Source organism: Salmo trutta, chromosome 17 (genome assembly GCF_901001165.1).
Source record: "Salmo trutta chromosome 17, fSalTru1.1, whole genome shotgun sequence".
NCBI lineage: Eukaryota > Metazoa > Chordata > Actinopteri > Salmoniformes > Salmonidae > Salmo > Salmo trutta.
The window spans coordinates 41183907-41203345 of NC_042973.1; the positions used below are offsets into that span (position 1 = coordinate 41183907).

Sequence of the window (19439 nt, forward strand, 5' to 3'; positions counted from 1 at the left end):
CTATATGAGGGCGTACCACTTACCAGGTATTTGCTTTCACCAATCCAGTCCAGTGTCACATTATTGCCCGAAGAAGGAAAGGAGACGAGGAGGGGAATCCACTTCACACTATTAAGATATACCCATAGGCTGAAATGAAATTGAGTAGCTGGTACGGTTGTATCCATGGTAGCCGGACCCTGACCCTAACCTATAAACCCTGACCTCTGACCCCCCCCCACCCCCCCCACAGTGAGAGTCCCTACAGTGAGCATGGGGCCATTGAGGAGGTGGACAACGAGGGAGGGACAGAGACGCATACCAGCGAGGACGGTGAGTACCCTTCGAGCAGGCACCCTCGTAAGCCTATGATGTAATGACATACCAGATGTGAACAACATGGGAAAAGCATTCACTTTCTTAAACCAGAGCACACTGGTCTGTGTGGATAATCCTGCCTTTCAGCCTGCTAAATGGCATGACCTTAAAGGGGCAGGGAACTGGACTCCAGAGATGTGGGTGTCTATTGGTATTCAAATTATTTTTGCATCACCATCTCCCCATGGGACCTGGGTCACACGCTGGCAGCAGCCCCTGCTGCATCCCCCTCCCAGGCCCCTGGTGGGCTCTTCTGCACCCCTCTGGACCCCCTCGGGTGATGTGATGAGGGCTCTAATTTTTTGGGGTCAGCCCATAGAATTCAAAAGAACGCCTAATTCTATGGGTTGGCCACTCAAGTATACCCAGCATATTTAACTACTTTTTGGAGAGTTCTCAATCGGTTACCTCTTGAACTCCAAACTGGAATGAGGAGTGATGAGGATGAATGATTGTTTCGATGTCAGTTGGTCTATACAACTTCAGACTTTCCAGACTAGCATAATAATACCATCTGTATTGTCCCTGCTTTTTAAATTACTTCACCATGTGTTCATATGATAGGCCTCACTCACACCAGCCTCAGAGACACAAGCAGGCCAGGGAACTATATACTGTACTTTTCAGACAAAGCTAGATGTCTGCTTGCTCTTCCATCTGGTCTGTTGGACACGGTCTCGGGGATGAAGTTGGTCTGTTCCAAATCAAAAACACTGACTCACCCCCTCAGCAGACTACAAAAGGTTCAGGTGGCCTGAGTAGAAGTCCAGAAACCGGTCGTTTCTCAGGGAAAAGTCACAAAAACCTCATGAAACTTGGTCAATTACGTTTCTAAAATGTTTTTTGGAGGGCGGCAACTCTTTCAACCCCCCCCCACCCCCACCCCCACCTAAGTCCACAAGTGACATTCTCCAAACTTCCAAACCCATTTAGTTTCCATGGTAATAATAAACACACACGTTAGTAGCCTAATCATAATAATAGCCATTTATCATCAGTCTGGAGACAGAATTTATACAAGAGCTCCAGGATGGAAATGTAGGCCATAGTTCTCATTACATAGCTTTACTAGCACACCATCTTTCAGTCGGACACATTCATCCACATGTCCATTCTAACTAATGAAGACACCTGGGTCGTGTTCATTCGGCTTCTAATGGACATGTTCAATAACAACCACTATTTTTCACTGCAAAACATTTTAAAAAAACGTTTTCCGTTAAATGCCCTAATGAATGACACCGGATAGTACAGACTAGGGCACGTAGGCTACGTCATAGTATTTCATTCTAAAACGAGAACACACATTTGTAGCTATCCATTTGCAAAGCTATTCATTAAGGACAAGCAAACCATATGAACCTAACTCGGGCTACCATAGTTTTTTGTCCAAATGTTGTCTCCCTGTCCGTTTGAGCGGAAGGCCTTTCTGACCCCTATATTATTGTCATTCCCGGTGGGCTCTTCAAGCCCATTCACAGGCCTATTGTCCTCAGTTGGTGGCTGAAAATACTTTAGGATCTTACTCAGATTTACAGCCTCATTGTGAATGGTTTGTTTCTTTAGTGTTACCGTATGAAAATGTACAGTTCTGCTGTATGACGTCAATGTTAGATCCTAGTTGTATTCAGGGATTCAACGTTTTTGTAAGCTCTTGTAGAATCAGCCACCTCTGTAACTAGCCAATAAGGGAGAAGGGGGTAGCTGCATCCCAATATGGCGACCAGTGTGGGTGTGTCTAAAGCACTCTGCTCTATGTTCGATGGTTTCGATTGAGCTGTGTTAAAAACTTTTTTTTTTTAAATTATACCATGGACATCTGTTTCAAATCCAGAGGATGTCTGAATCGTATTTCACTGTTTCACACAAATAATTGTACAATTTCAGTTTTAAAATTGACACTTTTTTGTACTTTTTTGTGATATCCAATTGATAGTTAGTCTTGTCCCATCACTGCAACTCCCGTACGGACTCGGGAGAGGTGAAGGTCGAGAGCCGTGCGTCATCCGAAACATGACCCTGCCAAGCCGCACTGCTTCTTGTCCCACCGCTTAACCCGGAAGCCAGCCGCACCAATGTGTCGGAGGAAACACCGTACACCTGGCGACCGTGTCAGCATGTATTGCGCCCGGCTCGCCACAGGAGTCGCAAGAGCTCAATGGGACAAGGACATGCCGGCCAAACCCTCCGCTAACCCGGACGACGCTGGGCCAATTGTGAGCCGCCTCATGGGTCTTCCGGTCGGGACACTGTGATACAGCTGCCCAGTGGAAAGCACCTCAGTTTGGCAGGCACGTCGATACAACACCGGTGCACTAGTCATTCGCACCGGCTTATCGACCCGTTCTGCAGCCCAATCAGCCACGCAAAAGTCTTCAGTGGCAACAAATGTGCCCAATTAGCTGATTCGCTTTCCATACACCCACTCACCCATACTTCGTTCGCCGTATTGGGCTGCAGCTACCAATACTTGAAATAAGGCCAAGCTCTCTCCTCTTCCCTCCCTCTCCCTCTTTTCCCTTCTTCCCCTCCCCCTCAATCCCTTCTCCTCTTCCCCCTCCATCCCTTCTCCTCTTCCCCTCCATCCCTTCTCCTCTTCCCCCTCCATCCCTTCCCCTCTTCCCCCTCAATCCCTTCTCCTCTTCCCCCTCAATCCCTTCTCCTCTTCCCCCTCCATCCCTTTTCCTCTTCCCCCTCCATCCCTTCTCCTCTTCCCCCTCCATCCCTTCTCCTCTTCCCCCTCCATCCCTTCCCCTCTTCCCCCTCAATCCCTTCTCCTCTTCCCCCTCCATCCCTTCCCCTCTTCCCCCTCCATCCCTTCCCCTCTTCCCCCTCCATCCCTTCTCCTCTTCCTCCTCCATCCCTTCCCCTCTTCCCTCTCCATCCCTTCTCCTCTTCCCCCTCCATCCCTTCTCCTCTTCCCCTCCATCCCTTCTCCTCTTCCCCCTCAATCCCTTCTCCTCTTCCCCCTCCATCCCTTCTCCTCTTCCCTCTCCATCCCTTCTCCTCTTCCCCCTCCATCCCTTCTCCTCTTCCCCCTCCATCCCTTCTCCTCTTCCCTCTCCATCCCTTCCCCTCTTCCCTCTCCATCCCTTCTCCTCTTCCCCCTCCATCCCTTTTCCTCTTCCCCCTCCATCCCTTCTCCTCTTCCCCCTCCATCCCTTCTCCTCTTCCCCCTCCATCCCTTCTCCTCTTCCCCCTCCATCCCTTCTCCTCTTCCCCCTCCATCCCTTCTCCTCTTCCCCTCCATCCCTTCTCCTCTTCCCCCTCCATCCCTTCTCCTCTTCCCCTCAATCCCTTCTCCTCTTCCCCCTCCATCCCTTCCCCTCTTCCCCCTCCATCCCTTCCCCTCTTCCCCCTCCATCCCTTCTCCTCTTCCCCCTCCATCCCTTCTCCTCTTCCCCTTCTCCTCTTCCCTCTCCATCCCTTCCCCTCTTCCCCCTCCATCCCTTCTCCTCTTCCCTCTCCATCCCTTCTCCTCTTCCCCTCCATCCCTTCCCCTCTTCCCCTCCATCCCTTCTCCTCTTCCCCCTCCATCCCTTCCCCTCTTCCCCCTCCATCCCTTCCCCTCTTCCCCCTCCATCCCTTCCCCTCTTCCCCCTCCATCCCTTCCCCTCTTCCCCCTCCATCCCTTCTCCTCTTCCCCCTCCATCCCTTCCCCCCTTCCCCTCTTCCCTCTCCATCCCTTCTCCTCTTCCCCCTCCATCCCTTCCCCTCTTCCCCTCCATCCCTTCTCCTCTTCCTCCTCCATCCCTTCCCCTCTTCCCTCTCCATCCCTTCTCCTCTTCCCCCTCCATCCCTTCTCCTCTTCCCCTCCATCCCTTCTCCTCTTCCCCTCCATCCCTTCTCCTCTTCCCCCTCCATCCCTTCTCCTCTTCCCTCTCCATCCCTTCTCCTCTTCCCCCTCCATCCCTTCTCCTCTTCCCCCTCCATCCCTTCTCCTCTTCCCTCTCCATCCCTTCCCCTCTTCCCTCTCCATCCCTTCTCCTCTTCCCCTCCATCCCTTCTCCTCTTCCCCCTCCATCCCTTCTCCTCTTCCCCCTCCATCCCTTCTCCTCTTCCCCCTCCATCCCTTCTCCTCTTCCCCCTCCATCCCTTCTCCTCTTCCCCCTCCATCCCTTCTCCTCTTCCCCTCCATCCCTTCCCTCTTCCCCTCCATCCCTTCTCCTCTTCCCCCTCCATCCCTTCTCCTCTTCCCCTCCATCCCTTCTCCTCTTCCCCTCATCCCTTCTCCTCTTCCCCCTCCATCCCTTCCCCTCTTCCCCCTCCATCCCTTCCCCTCTTCCCCCTCCATCCCTTCTCCTCTTCCCCCTCCATCCCTTCTCCTCTTCCCCTTCTCCTCTTCCCTCTCCATCCCTTCCCCTCTTCCCCCTCCATCCCTTCTCCTCTTCCCTCTCCATCCCTTCTCCTCTTCCCCTCCATCCCTTCCCCTCTTCCCCTCCATCCCTTCTCCTCTTCCCCCTCCATCCCTTCCCCTCTTCCCCCTCCATCCCTTCCCCTCTTCCCCCTCCATCCCTTCCCCTCTTCCCCCTCCATCCCTTCTCCTCTTCCCCCTCCATCCCTTCTCCTCTTCCCCCTCCATCCCTTCCCCCCTTCCCCTCTTCCCTCTCCATCCCTTCTCCTCTTCCCCCTCCATCCCTTCCCCTCTTCCCCCTCCATCCCTTCTCCTCTTCCCCCTCCATCCCTTCCCCTCTTCCCCCTCCATCCCTTCTCCTCTTCCCCCTCCATCCCTTCTCCTCTTCCTCCTCCATCCCTTCTCCTCTTCCCCCTCCATCCCTTCGCCTCTTCCCCCTCCATCCCTTCTCCTCTTCCCCCTCCATCCCTTCTCCTCTTCCTCCTCCATCCCTTCTCCTCTTCCTCCTCCATCCCTTCTCCTCTTCCCTCTCCATCCCTTCTCCTCTTCCCTCTCCATCCCTTCCCCTCTTCCCCCTCCATCCCTTCCCCCTTCCCCTCTTCCCTCTCCATCCCTTCCCCTCTTCCCTCTCCATCCCTTCCCCTCTTCCCCCTCCATCCCTTCTCCTCTTCCCCCTCCATCCCTTCGCCTCTTCCCCCCTCCATCCCTTCTCCTCTTCCCCCTCCATCCCTTCTCCTCTTCCTCCTCCATCCCTTCTCCTCTTCCTCCTCCATCCCTTCTCCTCTTCCCTCTCCATCCCTTCTCCTCTTCCCTCTCCATCCCTTCCCCTCTTCCCCCTCCATCCCTTCCCCCCTTCCCCTCTTCCCTCTCCATCCCTTCCCCTCTTCCCTCTCCATCCCTTCCCCTCTTCCCCCTCCATCCCTTCCCCTCTTCCCCCTCCATCCCTTCCCCTCTTCCCTCTCCATCCCTTCTCCTCTTCCCCCTCCATCCCTTCCCCTCTTCAACGCAAATGTGTCTGTGCTCTTTCCTCAGGATAGAGAGGAAGAGAGAAACTGAATAAGAAAAATAGAGAAAGTCATTCCACGTGTTGGTCTAAGTAGCTGTCCGGAAATTCCTTTGGCTGGGAGGCTCAGCCCCCCCCCGGCGTGTGTCAGAGCCCATTTATTCTGATGGACTATACCCGAAGAGGCCACATTTACAGACCTGACACCAGCAACAACCCTCTGTCTGTGTGGTCATGTAAGGTAGAAGAAAATTGTAATTTCCCCGTGTCTGGTAACTCTTTCACATGCTACAGACAGAACTCTTTCTTAATGAACCGCATCCCATCAACTCCTGCAACACGTTTCTGGCCGATAATGACAACGCTGCATAATCTTTATTTAGACGGCCATTTCTCCCTCCCTGTCAATACATCTTCTGGTAAAACACTATAGGGTCAAAGGTGATTTGTATCTCCGAGTGCTGTTTCATGTCAAACCCTGGTAGCTGAATGTTGGGACAGCCGTGGTTGGAGTAGCGCATTTTCTCTACCCAGCGTAGTATACACTGAAAAGGTCATTACTTTTCCCCTAAGACACACGCACATCTGTCTCTGATCAGCATGGTGTGTCCTGTTCTGTAGCCATGCTGTAGCCATGAATAAACAGGACCTTAGATTTATGTTTGTCTGGAGAGCGAGGGAGCGAGAGAGAGTGGATTCATTGGGGCCTGCCTGGCTGCTGTTTTTCTGTCTCTTGCGTTATTGATTGTAGCCATATCTCACTCCCAAGGTTGCAGTCCCTATTGGCATGCATACACATGAACACTGAGCAGAGCAAGCCATGGGACTGCTCCACCTGGGGTGTAACGGCATCCTACCCTGTACGGCTGTTCATCTCAGCGTGTAAACATATCTGGAGTAGGGCTGTAAAACAATTCAAATAATTGAGTAAATGGCATTAGTTAATTGCGATTAATCACCATTTTTGAATTTGCGCAAATTTGGCCCTGAAGAAAGATTTTTCCATTTAAAAAGCAGTGCATTGAGTTACAGGCATACTATGTTTTGATTGTAAGGGACGGAAACACAATTATCTACATCAGAATGGTTAAATAGCATTTTCACCATAAACAACACAAAAGTCTGACATAGCTACAGCAATAAATGCTCCCAATGTTTCAGTAGTCCTACTCCCTCTTATCAATGTTTTAGTAATCCTACTCCCTCTTATCAATGTTTTAGTAGTCCTACTCCCTCTTATCAATGTTTCAGTAGTGCTACTCCCTCTTATCAATGTTTCAGTAGTCCTACTCCCTCTTATCAATGTTTCAGTAGTCCTACTCCCTCTTATCAATGTTTCAGTAGTCCTACTTCCTCTTATCAGTGTTTCAGTAGTCCTACTCCCTCTTATCAATGTTTCAGTAGTCCTACTCCCTCTTATCAATGTTTCAGTAGTCCTACTCCCTCTTATCAATGTTTCAGTAGTCCTACTCCCTCTTATCAATGTTTTAGTAGTCCTACTCCCTCTTATCAATGTTTCAGTAGTCCTACTCCCTCTTATCAGTGTTTCAGTAGTCCTACTCCCTCTTATGTTCTTGAAGTTTAACACTTGCACACAGCTCTCTCTCGCTCTCTCTCACTCACACAGCTTTAATTGCTGTTAAAGCTTCAGACATTCTAAATTAATGTGACTATAGGAAAAAAAAGAACTGATTCTATGGATACAAATAGCTTTTAAACTTGTCCAACAATGTTATGAAAACACAGTAACCGCCAATACTGTTCAGATAACTTTACACACATAGGCCTACTCCCTCCCTCCCTCCCACACCTTATGTCTCCCTCCCTCCCTCCCACACCTTATGTCTCCCTCCCTCCCTCCCACACCTTCTGTACCTCCCTCCCTCCCTCCCACACCCTCTGTACCTGTCTCCCTCCCTCCCACACCCTCTCTGTCTCTCCCTCCCTCCCTTACCCTCTCTTTCTCTCCCTCCCTCCCACACCCTCTCCTCCCTCCCTCCCACACCCTCTCTTTCTCCCCCCCCGCACCCTCTCTTTCTCCCCCCCGCACCCCCTCTTTCTCCCCCCCACGCACACCCTCTTTCTCCCCCCCACGCACACCCTCTTTCTCCCCCCCACGCACACCCTCTTTCTCCCCCCCACGCACACCCTCTTTCTCCCCCCCACACGCACACCCTCTTTCTCCCCCCCACACGCACACCCTCTTTCTCCCCCCCACGCACACCCTCTTTCTCCCCCCCCACGCACACCCTCTCTTTCTCCCCCGCACGCACACCCTCTCTTTCTCCCCCGCACACCCTCTCCCTCCCACACACACTCTCTCTCGCTCTCCCCCCCCACTCCCATTGACTATGATATTGATTACTGCATTGTTGGGAAAGAGGAAGTAAGAAGGGCATTTCACTGTACTAGTGCTTGTGACAATAGAAACATGAAACTTGAAACACACATCCTCTCTCACATACACATGTATAGCTATGGAGAGAGAGAAAGACATGGAGAAAGAGACGTCCTGTATTGATCTCAGAGCTGTCACCTTTATTAAATCAGACAGACTAAATTCCTGCTTGTCACATCTCATTGACTCCACAACACGCCTGTCATTCCCCAGGAGGGAGACGGAGAGGGGGAGAGAACCGAGATGCATGTGGAATCACTGTCCTCGCTCCACTACTTCCCTCCCCAGGATGCTCACCAGGGAATGGTACTGAGTTGTTCCTGTTAAAAGAATATCATGGTGTCTTTTCACACATGCCCAGGTTCCTGCTATCTCAGCTCTATGGTGCTTCTCTAGTGACATTCTTCCTATTGATGAAGCTGTGCAGAGGAGCAGCAAAAGTGAATTTCAGTGTCCAGGGACCCCCTGTCTGGTTTAATGGGTTCTGGTGGTTGGATGTTCTGGGGGGTGGATGGTGGATGGCATAACTTAGAGGGGGGATAAAAGAATATGAGCTATTTTTAGCTCCGTTTGTTTCATTGCTGTGTTGTCATTGGTCAGGAGCTTGGCATGGATCTCCTAAGAGGAGCAGTGTTTTCCATACCAGTGTTTTTCCACTTTATTAACTAGGCTCCTTTTTATTTAAATGTTTAAATTAGCTAGGTTCATATAGCCTTCTCCCTCTAGAATGAAAGATATGCATCTTCTAGTGATTTATTGATAGGAGAGGTCGGTGTCAAAGGCAGTGATGACAGGGGAAACACTGCTGGTTTGTCAGTCTGTTGTCTGTCCCGCCTCTCGGTAAGCTACCTGTGTTATGTTTGTGCGTTGTGGTTGGCTGCGGTCTAATTTCTTTTCACGGAGGAGGGAGACCATGATGCTTCTTCATTGTTTTCTGTGAGTGAATTTACATGTACCTTGTAAAGATGAGTTGAAATCCACAAAAGTATTGTTTTGTGGCTTTTTAATTTTTTTTTAACCAGTGTTTTATATGCCTTTCGCCAGACTTGGAGTTGGGGGGCATAGGCTATTTACTGTTCTTTGATTGACGACGAACAGCTTGTGTTGACTTGTTTAACGGTTCCCAAACTGTGGGCAGGGTACACGAGGTGCCTTAACCTCTCTGGGATATGTGGGACGCGTCCCACCTCGACAACAGCCAGTGAAATTGCAGGGCGCCAAATTCAAAACAACAGAAATATCATAATTAAAATTCCTCAAACATACAAGTATTATACACCATTTTAAAGATAAACATCTTGTTAGTCCAGCCACTGTGTCTGATTTCAAAAAGGCTTTACAGTGAATCCCTTTGGCCCAGCAGTCTAGGGGGGGGATGGATACGAGACCCATAACATAAATCATGCAAATTATAATAGTGATAAAGAACAGTGAGAACCAAAAACCACAGACAACTGAAATCTACCGTCAAACTCAAAAGGTTTATTTTAAACAGACGGTAATGGGGTGTGAGAAAAGGGGCTGAGCTGGACCCAAGCAAAGAAACAATAATCAAAAACACCCCTAAGCTAGACTAGCCTATTTCCACAACAGCTAGCTAACTAACCAAAAATACAGTGGGTGGTCCGCCCAGTTCTAACTAGGGTACTTAGACAAAGTTTTCCTACGGGTAATGTATGCCCATGGGCGACTTGTCTTAGTGCCCCCTTTTCCCACCAAACAAACAACACTTTAACAAAATAATACTCACAGGTGGGATGGACAAAGTGACATGTAGTTGCAAAACAAAAGAGATCAATACAGAGATGTAGAGCTAGGGAGAGAGAGATTGAACACAGAGCGATTGAGAGAATGAACACAAAGATTGATCTGGGGAGAAAACAACTGACTGGGTTTTTAAACCAAGGGAAAGGGGCTGTGATAGGTTGAGGGAAAAGGAGCAGGTGTCTTCTGTTTGGGGACTGATTGGGGAGTGATTGACACCTGTGAGGAGGAGAAGGAGAGCAAAGAAATACAAATACAGGATATACACTACCTGTATCCGTAACAATACCATACGATTATGTTAGGTCAGCGCCTAGTCACAAAAAAACATACAGCCATTTTCCAGCCAAAGAGAGGAGTCACAAAAAGCAGAAATAGAGATCAAATGAATCACTAACCTTTGATGTTCTTCATCAGATGGCACTCATAGAACTTCATGTTACACAATACATGTATGTTTTGTTCGATAAAGTTCATATTTATATCCAAAAATCTCAGTTTACATTGGCGCGTTATGTTCAGTAATGTTTTGCCTACAAAACAACCGGTGATTTTGCAGAGAGCCACATCAATTTACTGAAATACTCATCATAAACTTAGATGAAAGATACAAGTGTTATGCATAGGATTATAGATAAACTTCTCCTTAATGCAACCGCTGTGTCAGATTTCAAAAAAGCTTTACGGTGAAAGCACACCATGCAATAATCTGAGTACAGCGCTCAGTCACCAAAACAAGCCATACAAATACCCGCCATGTTGTGGAGTCAACAAAAGTCAGAAATGGTGTTATAAATATTCACTTACCTTTGATGATCTTCATCAAAATGCACTCCCAGGGATCCCAGTTCCACAATAAATGTTTGTTTTGTTCGCGCGTTTAGTTCACTAAGTCAAGACAAAGTCAAAAAAGGTCCGTTACAGTTCGTAGAAACATGTCAAACGATGTATATAATCAATTTTTAGGATGTTTTTATCATAAATCTTCAATAATATTCCAACCGGACAGTTCCTTTGTCTTTAGAAAGGAAAGGGAACGGAGCTCGCGCTGACGGCCGCGCGCGGATCAACAACTAAAGGCTTTCAGCTGAGGCAGTTACTGTGACTAGTCTTATTCGCTTCCCTTTCACAATAGAAGCCTGAAACAACGGTCTAAAGACTGTTGACATCTAGTGGAAGCCGTAGGAAGTGCAATCTGACCAAATTTACACTGTATATTGGATAGGCAATCACTTGAAAAACTACAAACCTCAGATTTCCCACTTCCTGGTTGGATTTTTCTCAGGTTTTTCGCCTGCCACATTCTGTTATACTCACAGACATCATTCAAACAGTTTTAGAAACTTCAGAGTGTTTTCTATCCAAATCTACTAATAATATGCATATCTTAGCTTCTGGGCCTGAGTAGCAGGCAGTTTACTCTGGGCACGCTTTTCATACGGAAGTGAAAATACTACCCCCTATCCCAAAGAAATTAAGAAACTCAGTCCGGCTTTCAACTTACTCTTGAAAGTTGTAATTGTAGAATGCACAAGGTGCAATTTCGAAATTGGGTAGTACATCATCAGTTTCTCTTGTCTTGTTAGTCATTGCATACCTTAGAGAGCTATTTATAACTTGTAAGTCTCACGTCCTGGCCAAGGTAAGCTGTTATTTTCTATGGTAGAGTAGGTCAGGGCGTGACGGGGGTTTTCTAGTTTAGTTTTTTCTATGTTATGTTCTAATTTTGTATTTCTATGTTGGGCTTTGTTTGAGATGATCTCCAATTAGAGGCAGCTGGTCGTCGTTGTCTCTAATTGGAGGTCATATTTAAATTGGTGTTTGTCCCACCTGGGTTTGTGGGAGATTAATTTTCAGTAGTGTATGTTTCACCTCTGCGTCACGGTTTGTTGTTTTTGTTAGTTCAGTTTATTGTTTATGGATTGTATAGTTTCACAGTGTTAATAAAATGTGGAACGACACACGCTGCACTTTGGTCCGCTTCTCCTTTCGACAACCATGACAGTAAGAAATGTCCAGATCAACTAGCCGATGTCAGTCAACATTTTTTAGCTAGGTTTTTTAGCCCATAGATTGTTGTAATGTTTGAATCACTCAAATATGACATGAATACACATTAGACATGACAAAAAGTATAGAATTGCAGGAAATGGGCTAGAAAACTACTTTGCTATTCATAAGTAAATCAAACCAATACTTTTGGTCCCATAAAATTTGGGGGGGCTATGTACAAAAAGTGCTGTAATTTTTAAACTGTCCACTGAATATGGATGAAAATACCCTCAATTAAAGCGGAAAGTCTGCACTTTAACCTCCTACTCATTGTTTGATTTCAAATCCAGACTTTTGGAGCAGAGAGCCAAAATAATAAAAAATGCTTCACTGTCCCAATAATTGTGGAGGGCACTGAAAATGGCATTATTAAAGATATTGATATAGGCCTACTGATTCAATTAAAGTGTTGACAATGGAGTAGTCAACTGTTGTTTTCTGTGTAGCAAAGCCCATGTTTAACACCTGCTTTGTTCTTCAATCATACCTGTATGTCTAGTCATGGGAGCTTGACTTTGTATAAAAATGGTGGTGTACAATCTGGCGGGGGGTCCGGGGATCCTCCCCCTATACATTTTCAAATACATTTTCCTGCAATTCTATATTGTTTCTCAACAGGGAATCCATGTTTACTTGACAGAACACAACCTTTTTCTTAGGTTTTTGCCACAATAAACAAATGACAAAGTAACACATTTGTTTCCTTATAGCAGCAGAGACCATAAAATATAGAATTTGAAGAACAATTCAAATCGTGCAGTAAAACTGTAAATATGACTTGAATCTAGATCTGTCCACGACAAAAAAAAGAAAAATAATAATTGTGGTCACCCGTGAGTCGAAATTCTTTAACGTGTATTTTTCCATATATAGACAAATCCTATGGGTTTTAATCAACTACATGCACGGAACTTGTCTGACGCTGATTGATTAAATAAGACACACAAATGACTAGAGGGAGCCCGACTGCAGTTAATTTGATTGTGCTGGGCTGTGTAAAAAGAAAAATGACAGCGAGTGACTGTAACACCCATTGTCTCTCTCTCTCCTCCCTGCTACAGCGACCACCACAGAACATCAACAGTGTTTATCGCGCTGTCTGTGTGTTGCTGAAGCTGCAACATAATTAGCCGTTTCTGACTGAAAAGTTCTGTTACCGAAATCCCTAATTAGTTCAGGAAAAACATTCCCTCTTCCCTTAACTCTTTACGTGACACATGTATGCATCGCATGCATGTGACCAATAAGGCCTGACCTATAGCATATCATAAACACAACAATAAATGAGTTATAACAAACTCCAAACACCATAACACATGTGACTGCAAAATGGATGCAGAGGACGTGACAAATAAACTCGAAACGGGAACTGGTTGCTCAGGCGTTAAAGGGGAAGTCAAATCGGTGGAATAAATTTGATTGTGGAAAATACTGGAGATAAAGAAGGGGTGGTAAGGAGCAAGCTCTGCATGCATATGTGTGCCAAACAGGTACTGTTTTTCTGACCGTTTGGAACAATGTAAACAACCCAAAATAAATGATAAACGTACCAGAGAGTCTGATGTAAGGTTGTTTTTTTGTGTGTATTTTTTGTAACGCCTTTCTTACAGCAAACACTAAAAACTGCTGCATGCATTTGTGAATACAATTGCTGAAATGGAACGATTTATTACGCTAATTATTCAAGGGCCGCTTTATTTTATTTTACAACTAAAATGCTTGATTGTATTTTAAATTAGGAATGACTTGTATTCTGTGTGATGACATGAATGAAATGAATGAATGATTGATTGATACAGTAGCCTATATAAGTATTAAAAAACAGGCCTAAGTAAGACTAAACAGGATGTGCTCTTAAGCCTACAGCTCGACGGTGGTTAGACAAGGCTGCTATACTAGGCCTACTAATGATGATGACATTACTTATTATTATTATTATAATAATGATGGTCATTATAGTAATAATAACAATAAGGAGATCAATAATAATAATTTATTATTATTATTATTATAAATGTAATTTTCCTGACAATTTGGCACAGTGTAAACAACACTAAATCAATTATAAGTAATACCAGAGAGGCTGTTCAAACAAAGAAAAACAAGTGTGAAGCCTTCATTACAGCATAGCAAAGATTAAAAACAGCCTAATTTGTGAAATTGTTTATCCGACATGTTGTGGTTGCGTGAGGCTTGGTGCTTTTGGAATCATTCGGCTATTAAACAAACACTTAAATCGACAACAGAAGCAGGATGTCTTACTTCTGTTGATATGTGCCCGACCGGCTTGATTTGGTCTTATGTAGCAAAATTTGAAATTGTGTTTTTTACATTGGATTAAAGTAGAGACTCTAGAAAATGGTATGCGATACACTACAGTTGAGGAGTAATGGGAAAGTAATTCTGCTTTGAAAGTTGATAAACTTGTATCCTCACTTTTGAGAAAATGGCCTTTGAATGTTTTGGTATCTAGGGAAGAGCTCTTTGTCTACACTCATTCGGCATCATTCACACCCTCTTAAGCTTTAGCCCTACTCATCTCTTTAAGGGTTGATCCGAGCGTTCGGTCCTAACAACAGGAGTCAAACACCCAAGCTAATTGGCTAGCTTGCTAGCTACTTCCAGACACCAATGAGACAACATCTCACTCTGACCATTTTATTCGCCCTAGCAGAGCTGGTTAGGCTGTTTTCATTTTATCCAGAGCGCTGGTGGCTGCAACTGTGCTGCTGGCAACAATTTAATTACGTTTTTTTGCCAAAGCTTACTGACACCGGCCATATTCAACGGGTGTTGAGTGTTTTGTAAATTTGTCAGTAATTCTACGCCAGAGCAAATTTACCAGTTAGGTCTATCAACAGCTGTCACAGTGACCTCATGAGCATTCTATTGAAATGGATACTTGCATATTGGAGTCTTTTGTTAAGACATGTAGCTAGCTAGCTAAACAATTAAACATAATTCCAACTCATGACGTTACTACCCTGCATGAATTTTCAGGTAGCTAACCAACCTGGTTTAATGTTAGCTAGCTAACATTAGGCTATAACTAACAAAGCAAATGGCTCTGAAATATGAATAATATTACTACACAGTTCATACACGTAACGTTAGCTAGCTAACAGTACACTTTAACTTGAAATGAAACGACTTTCTGACAAAATTAGAAACGTGTAATAACTGAACATGGATGGACCATTCTCCCTCTGTCATGGATGCCGTGGTTGCCCTTATTTTGAAGATTTAATCCGGAGACAGGTGTTTTCTCCATCTCTTTAGCTATTATACTCTAATTCCACTGATTTCAAAACTCGGTCCACCAGAAAGTGGAGAGCAACACTTATGCAGTTCTACTACGCAATATATATATATTTTTAAACCGCATTAGACAGGATTACCTACATATACTGACCAGCTCAAATAGACAGAAGCGTGCTACATGGCAGACCAATCCGAACTTCTGTCTCGGCATGTCCAGCCCACTCATTATCTCAGCCAATCATGGCTAGCGGGAAGGTTGCTTATTTTACTGTGGCTAGATCACCAAGGCTCGTAATTTAATAATTTTATTCATATTTACAGATGGCATACACGTTTGTTATTAAGGCACATGAAAGTTCACATGTTCCAGAAGGCATTTCTGCCAAAAAACGCATTTGATAAAAAAAAAGAAAGAAAAAAGGTTTACGTTCAAATGGCTCTCCTGTGAAGTAGTGATGCTCTACATATGCCTAGTTTCCTGAAACGAGTCACTATATATGGATGATTTATAAAGCCAGGAACATTTAATAGTTAGGCTATTGATTATAGACCTAATTACGTTGGCGTTTCCTCACTTCTTATAGACAATTGAGGCAAGGGCTGTTTTCTCATCTCCTAACCCCGCTGCTGCCTCCGCCGCATTGTTCTCAACACCAATCTGCTGGTTAACTTTGCTATTATGCGCACAGCAACATGGTCTACGGAAAGGCACCAATTCAACAGCGCACTGATGTTTCAGAACCGCGGACAGCGACCGCTATCAGACATGGGAGGAAGCTCGTTTGTTATCAAATAATGTGTTATTAGTGTTGCACCATTGGCCTTAACCATATACAATTTCAGTAGCACATGCCTTAGTGATGGACTGTTCCATCCCCACGGCCTCCACAATGGATGAGTCCAGTCAGACAGTCGGGAATCAGACAGGTGTCTTGTACATCATGATAAAAAATGTTTTGCTACTGCTCAAGACTTTTGACCAAGCAGTCGACTAAATGGGGTCAGCCCTACTTGAATCTCAAGAGAAGACAGGTTTAATATTAAAGGTTATCGTACTCAGAAAATAGTCCCGATCATATAGGCCTAGACGATATCCAAAACAACTAACACACTGAATTGATACATTTTCTGTTATTTTATGTCTCGACTAAATGTTACCGCTAGTCAGTGCCACTGCTGATTTTACCAATCTGTGAGTATTCAATCATTTAGCTGTGTATTTCGGATGGAATCTACGCATTAGAATGTACCAGAGAATGCCACCAAAATAGAGCTTGTTCTGCATTTTGTATGATGACAGTGTTTCTATTGGGTTGACCTTAAAATTGACCTCTTGGACATCCCATGCCAAATCTCCATAGATATGTGTGATAGCTTGTAGTTTGGATACATACTCTCTGGTGTGTAGTAGTTTAACCTCAGTACTGAGTAGAGTAGATGTCCCTGCACTAAGCACTATAAATATCCCTGTTCAGGGCCTTTAGGGCCTGTTGTCCTGGGTCCTCTGTGTTTAGCTCGGTTGTTATTGACACGGACTAAAATAGGCTGACTGCTACCCTCAACAATACCATACCAATTTGTGACATAATTCAGACATACATAATCGTGACATACATACTACATAATACTGACGTACACTGAGCGTACAAAACATATCTAATATTGAGTTGCACCCCCCCTTTTGCCCTCAGAACAGCCTCAATTCGTCAGAGCATGGACTCTGAAAGGGGTTGAAATCCTTGGTAAGGGATTCTGGTCCATGTTGACCCCAATGCTTCCCACAGTTGTGTCAAGTTGGCTGGATGTCCTTTGGGTGGTGGACCTTTCTTGACATACACACAGAAAGCTGTTGAGCGTGAAAAACCCAGCAGCATTGCAGTTCTTAACATACTCAAACCTCTGTGCCTTGCTCCCGAGTGGCGCAGCGGTCTAAGGCACTGCATCTCAGTGCAAGAGGCGTCACTACAGTCCCTGGTTCAAATCCAGGCCATATCTCATCCGGCCGTGATTGGGAGTCCCATAGGGCGGCGCACAATTCGCCCGGGTTTGGCCGGGGTAGGCCGTCATTGTAAATAAGAATTTGTTCTTAACTGGCTTGCTTAGTTAAATAAAGGTTAAATAAATAAATACAAAAATACTACCATACCCCGTTCAAAGGCACTGAAGTATTTTGTCACCCATGTCTCAAGGCTTAAAAATTCTTCTTTAACCTGTCTCCTCCCCTTCGTTAACACTGATTTGAAGTGTATTTAACAAGTGATATGGAAAGCGCAGCTGTTCCTAATGTTTTGTACGCTCAGTGTATAATTGCCAGAATGATTGACAATCTCTGTGATGACGAAGTTTCCTCATGTACTTTATCAGCCGTTAGTTTGACACACCTGATCGTGTGCTCCTCCTCCTCGTCTCCTGCAGAAGGCGAGCCCATCGAAGCGATCGCCAAGTTTGACTACGTGGGGCGCTCGGCCCGCGAGCTGTCCTTCAAGAAGGGCGCCTCCCTGCTGCTGTACCAGCGGGCGTCGGACGACTGGTGGGAGGGACGGCACAACGGCATCGACGGCCTGGTGCCTCACCAGTACATTGTGGTGCAGGACATGTGAGTATGCAGCCCATAGAGACAAACACACAGCTTCTAGAGCTACTATCACATACGATATGTTATGCTCATGTTCTTATTCCATTTCAGACATCAATGGACTGGTATTATCCATCAATCTGGTGACATGACAATGTGTTGAATTAAATCTATTATTTTTCAAAGACGGTCCAATCCAGACAAGCAGTTTTGCACAGGAATTGTTAGTGGGGCAGGATTTGTAGTTGCACAGCAACAGTAGTACGATATGTCTCCATCCTTGAAGTCTAGACTCCTACTCCCTTAGACTGTCGATTAGCGACTCTTGTATGCAGTAAATGTGTCTACATTCTTGAAGAGGACTCCTCAATACAGCAGTACAACCACCCTCCTGCATAACTGACCAATCAGTTAATCAATCAATCACATTGTATTGTATTTTCACTCTTAAAACAGAGGAAACCCAACCTCCCTTTATCCCATTTCGGGTCCTTTTTCATAGTGAAAGTGCCGTCACCCGTCCATATTTAATGTTCTCCCTCTGGATGAATCACTGTGCTGTCCTCCCTGACACTCACTTTGATGGGCCTTGGCCAAGGCTCTGGGGCTGTGTAAAGCAGGGCCCTGGGCTGCAGGCTGGGGGCCTCCGTCCGTCTTTCCCAGGTGTCCTCTAGGGGTCCTTAACTGCCCCGTCTGTCATCCTCATCCCCCCTTGAACACCTGGAGCACCTCTCCGCCCCGGGAACCGTCCCTTCGCCCCAGCAACAGTCGCTGCCTAATGGGATGGATGTAAATCCTCGTTAAGAGGGCGAGACGGCCCGCGAACCAGCTGTTTTAAAACTCCCCTCCTCCCTCAGTGCTGCGGGTCCTTTTCCAGCTGTCCCTCTGATGGCTGTTTTCTTAGTTAATGGAACGGCCCAGAGAACTTACTGCCATGTGTCCCGTAACATAACATAATGTACTAGAGTGGTGCGGGAGGAGGGGGGGGCTCTCAGGGCACCGAGACACACGGCCCCATCAAAGGGCCCAGAATAAAGTGATGTCTGGGAGATATCTCGCCCTTTCTCTGTCTCTGTTTGGCAGCCAGGGTCTCCTCTTTCAGAGCTGCGCTGTGGGGCCAGGGGAACTCTATAGGCACGACTGAGCAAATTCACAGCATGGTGTGTGCTGTCTGAGCACTTGGTTGAAATACAGTAAGATGAAGCTTTGCGTATCAGATGGCTGGGCCATGGTCATCCTTCTTGTGATACGTGCACTGCAGCGTGCGTGGTTTATCAGCCAGTCCATTAGTCACCGCTCCACCAGACTCTGTGGCTTGTAAGCAGGTCTGATTGCTGCCACCTGACAGGAACGGGCACCAACTGTAGTGTCTGCAGCTAGCGCTCAGCTCCGCTCAGTCACACAGGCAGCCCACTGAGATAAACCAGACAGCTGGCACTGGTCAAGCTGCCTGGCAGTCCTGGACACACCATGACTAATGGCATGCTAATAGATGCAGGCCTATGAGTCAACATGAGCCTGGAGGAGAGGCTAGTTAGGAATGATTGACTGAGCTCCTTTGTAGCTCAGTTGGGTAGAGCGTGGCACTTGTAACACCAGGGTTAAGTCGCTTTGGATGAAAGTGTCTGCCAAATGTGTTTTATTATTATTATTAACTCAATACACTGTGGTCAAA

General features: G+C 46.1%; 1 protein-coding gene across 4 annotated transcripts in view; it reads left to right on the forward strand.

Moving 5' to 3' along the window:
• Nucleotides 1-19439, forward strand: part of LOC115152204 (SLIT-ROBO Rho GTPase-activating protein 1) — a 161603-nt gene that overhangs the window by 134756 nt on the left and 7408 nt on the right. For all 4 annotated transcript variants that reach the window (XM_029696802.1, XM_029696804.1, XM_029696803.1 and 1 more), the window contains exons 18-19: nt 233-312; nt 17605-17785. In XM_029696802.1, coding sequence (XP_029552662.1) covers nt 233-312; nt 17605-17785 — 261 coding nt within the window. The remainder of the gene's footprint in view (nt 1-232; nt 313-17604; nt 17786-19439) is intronic.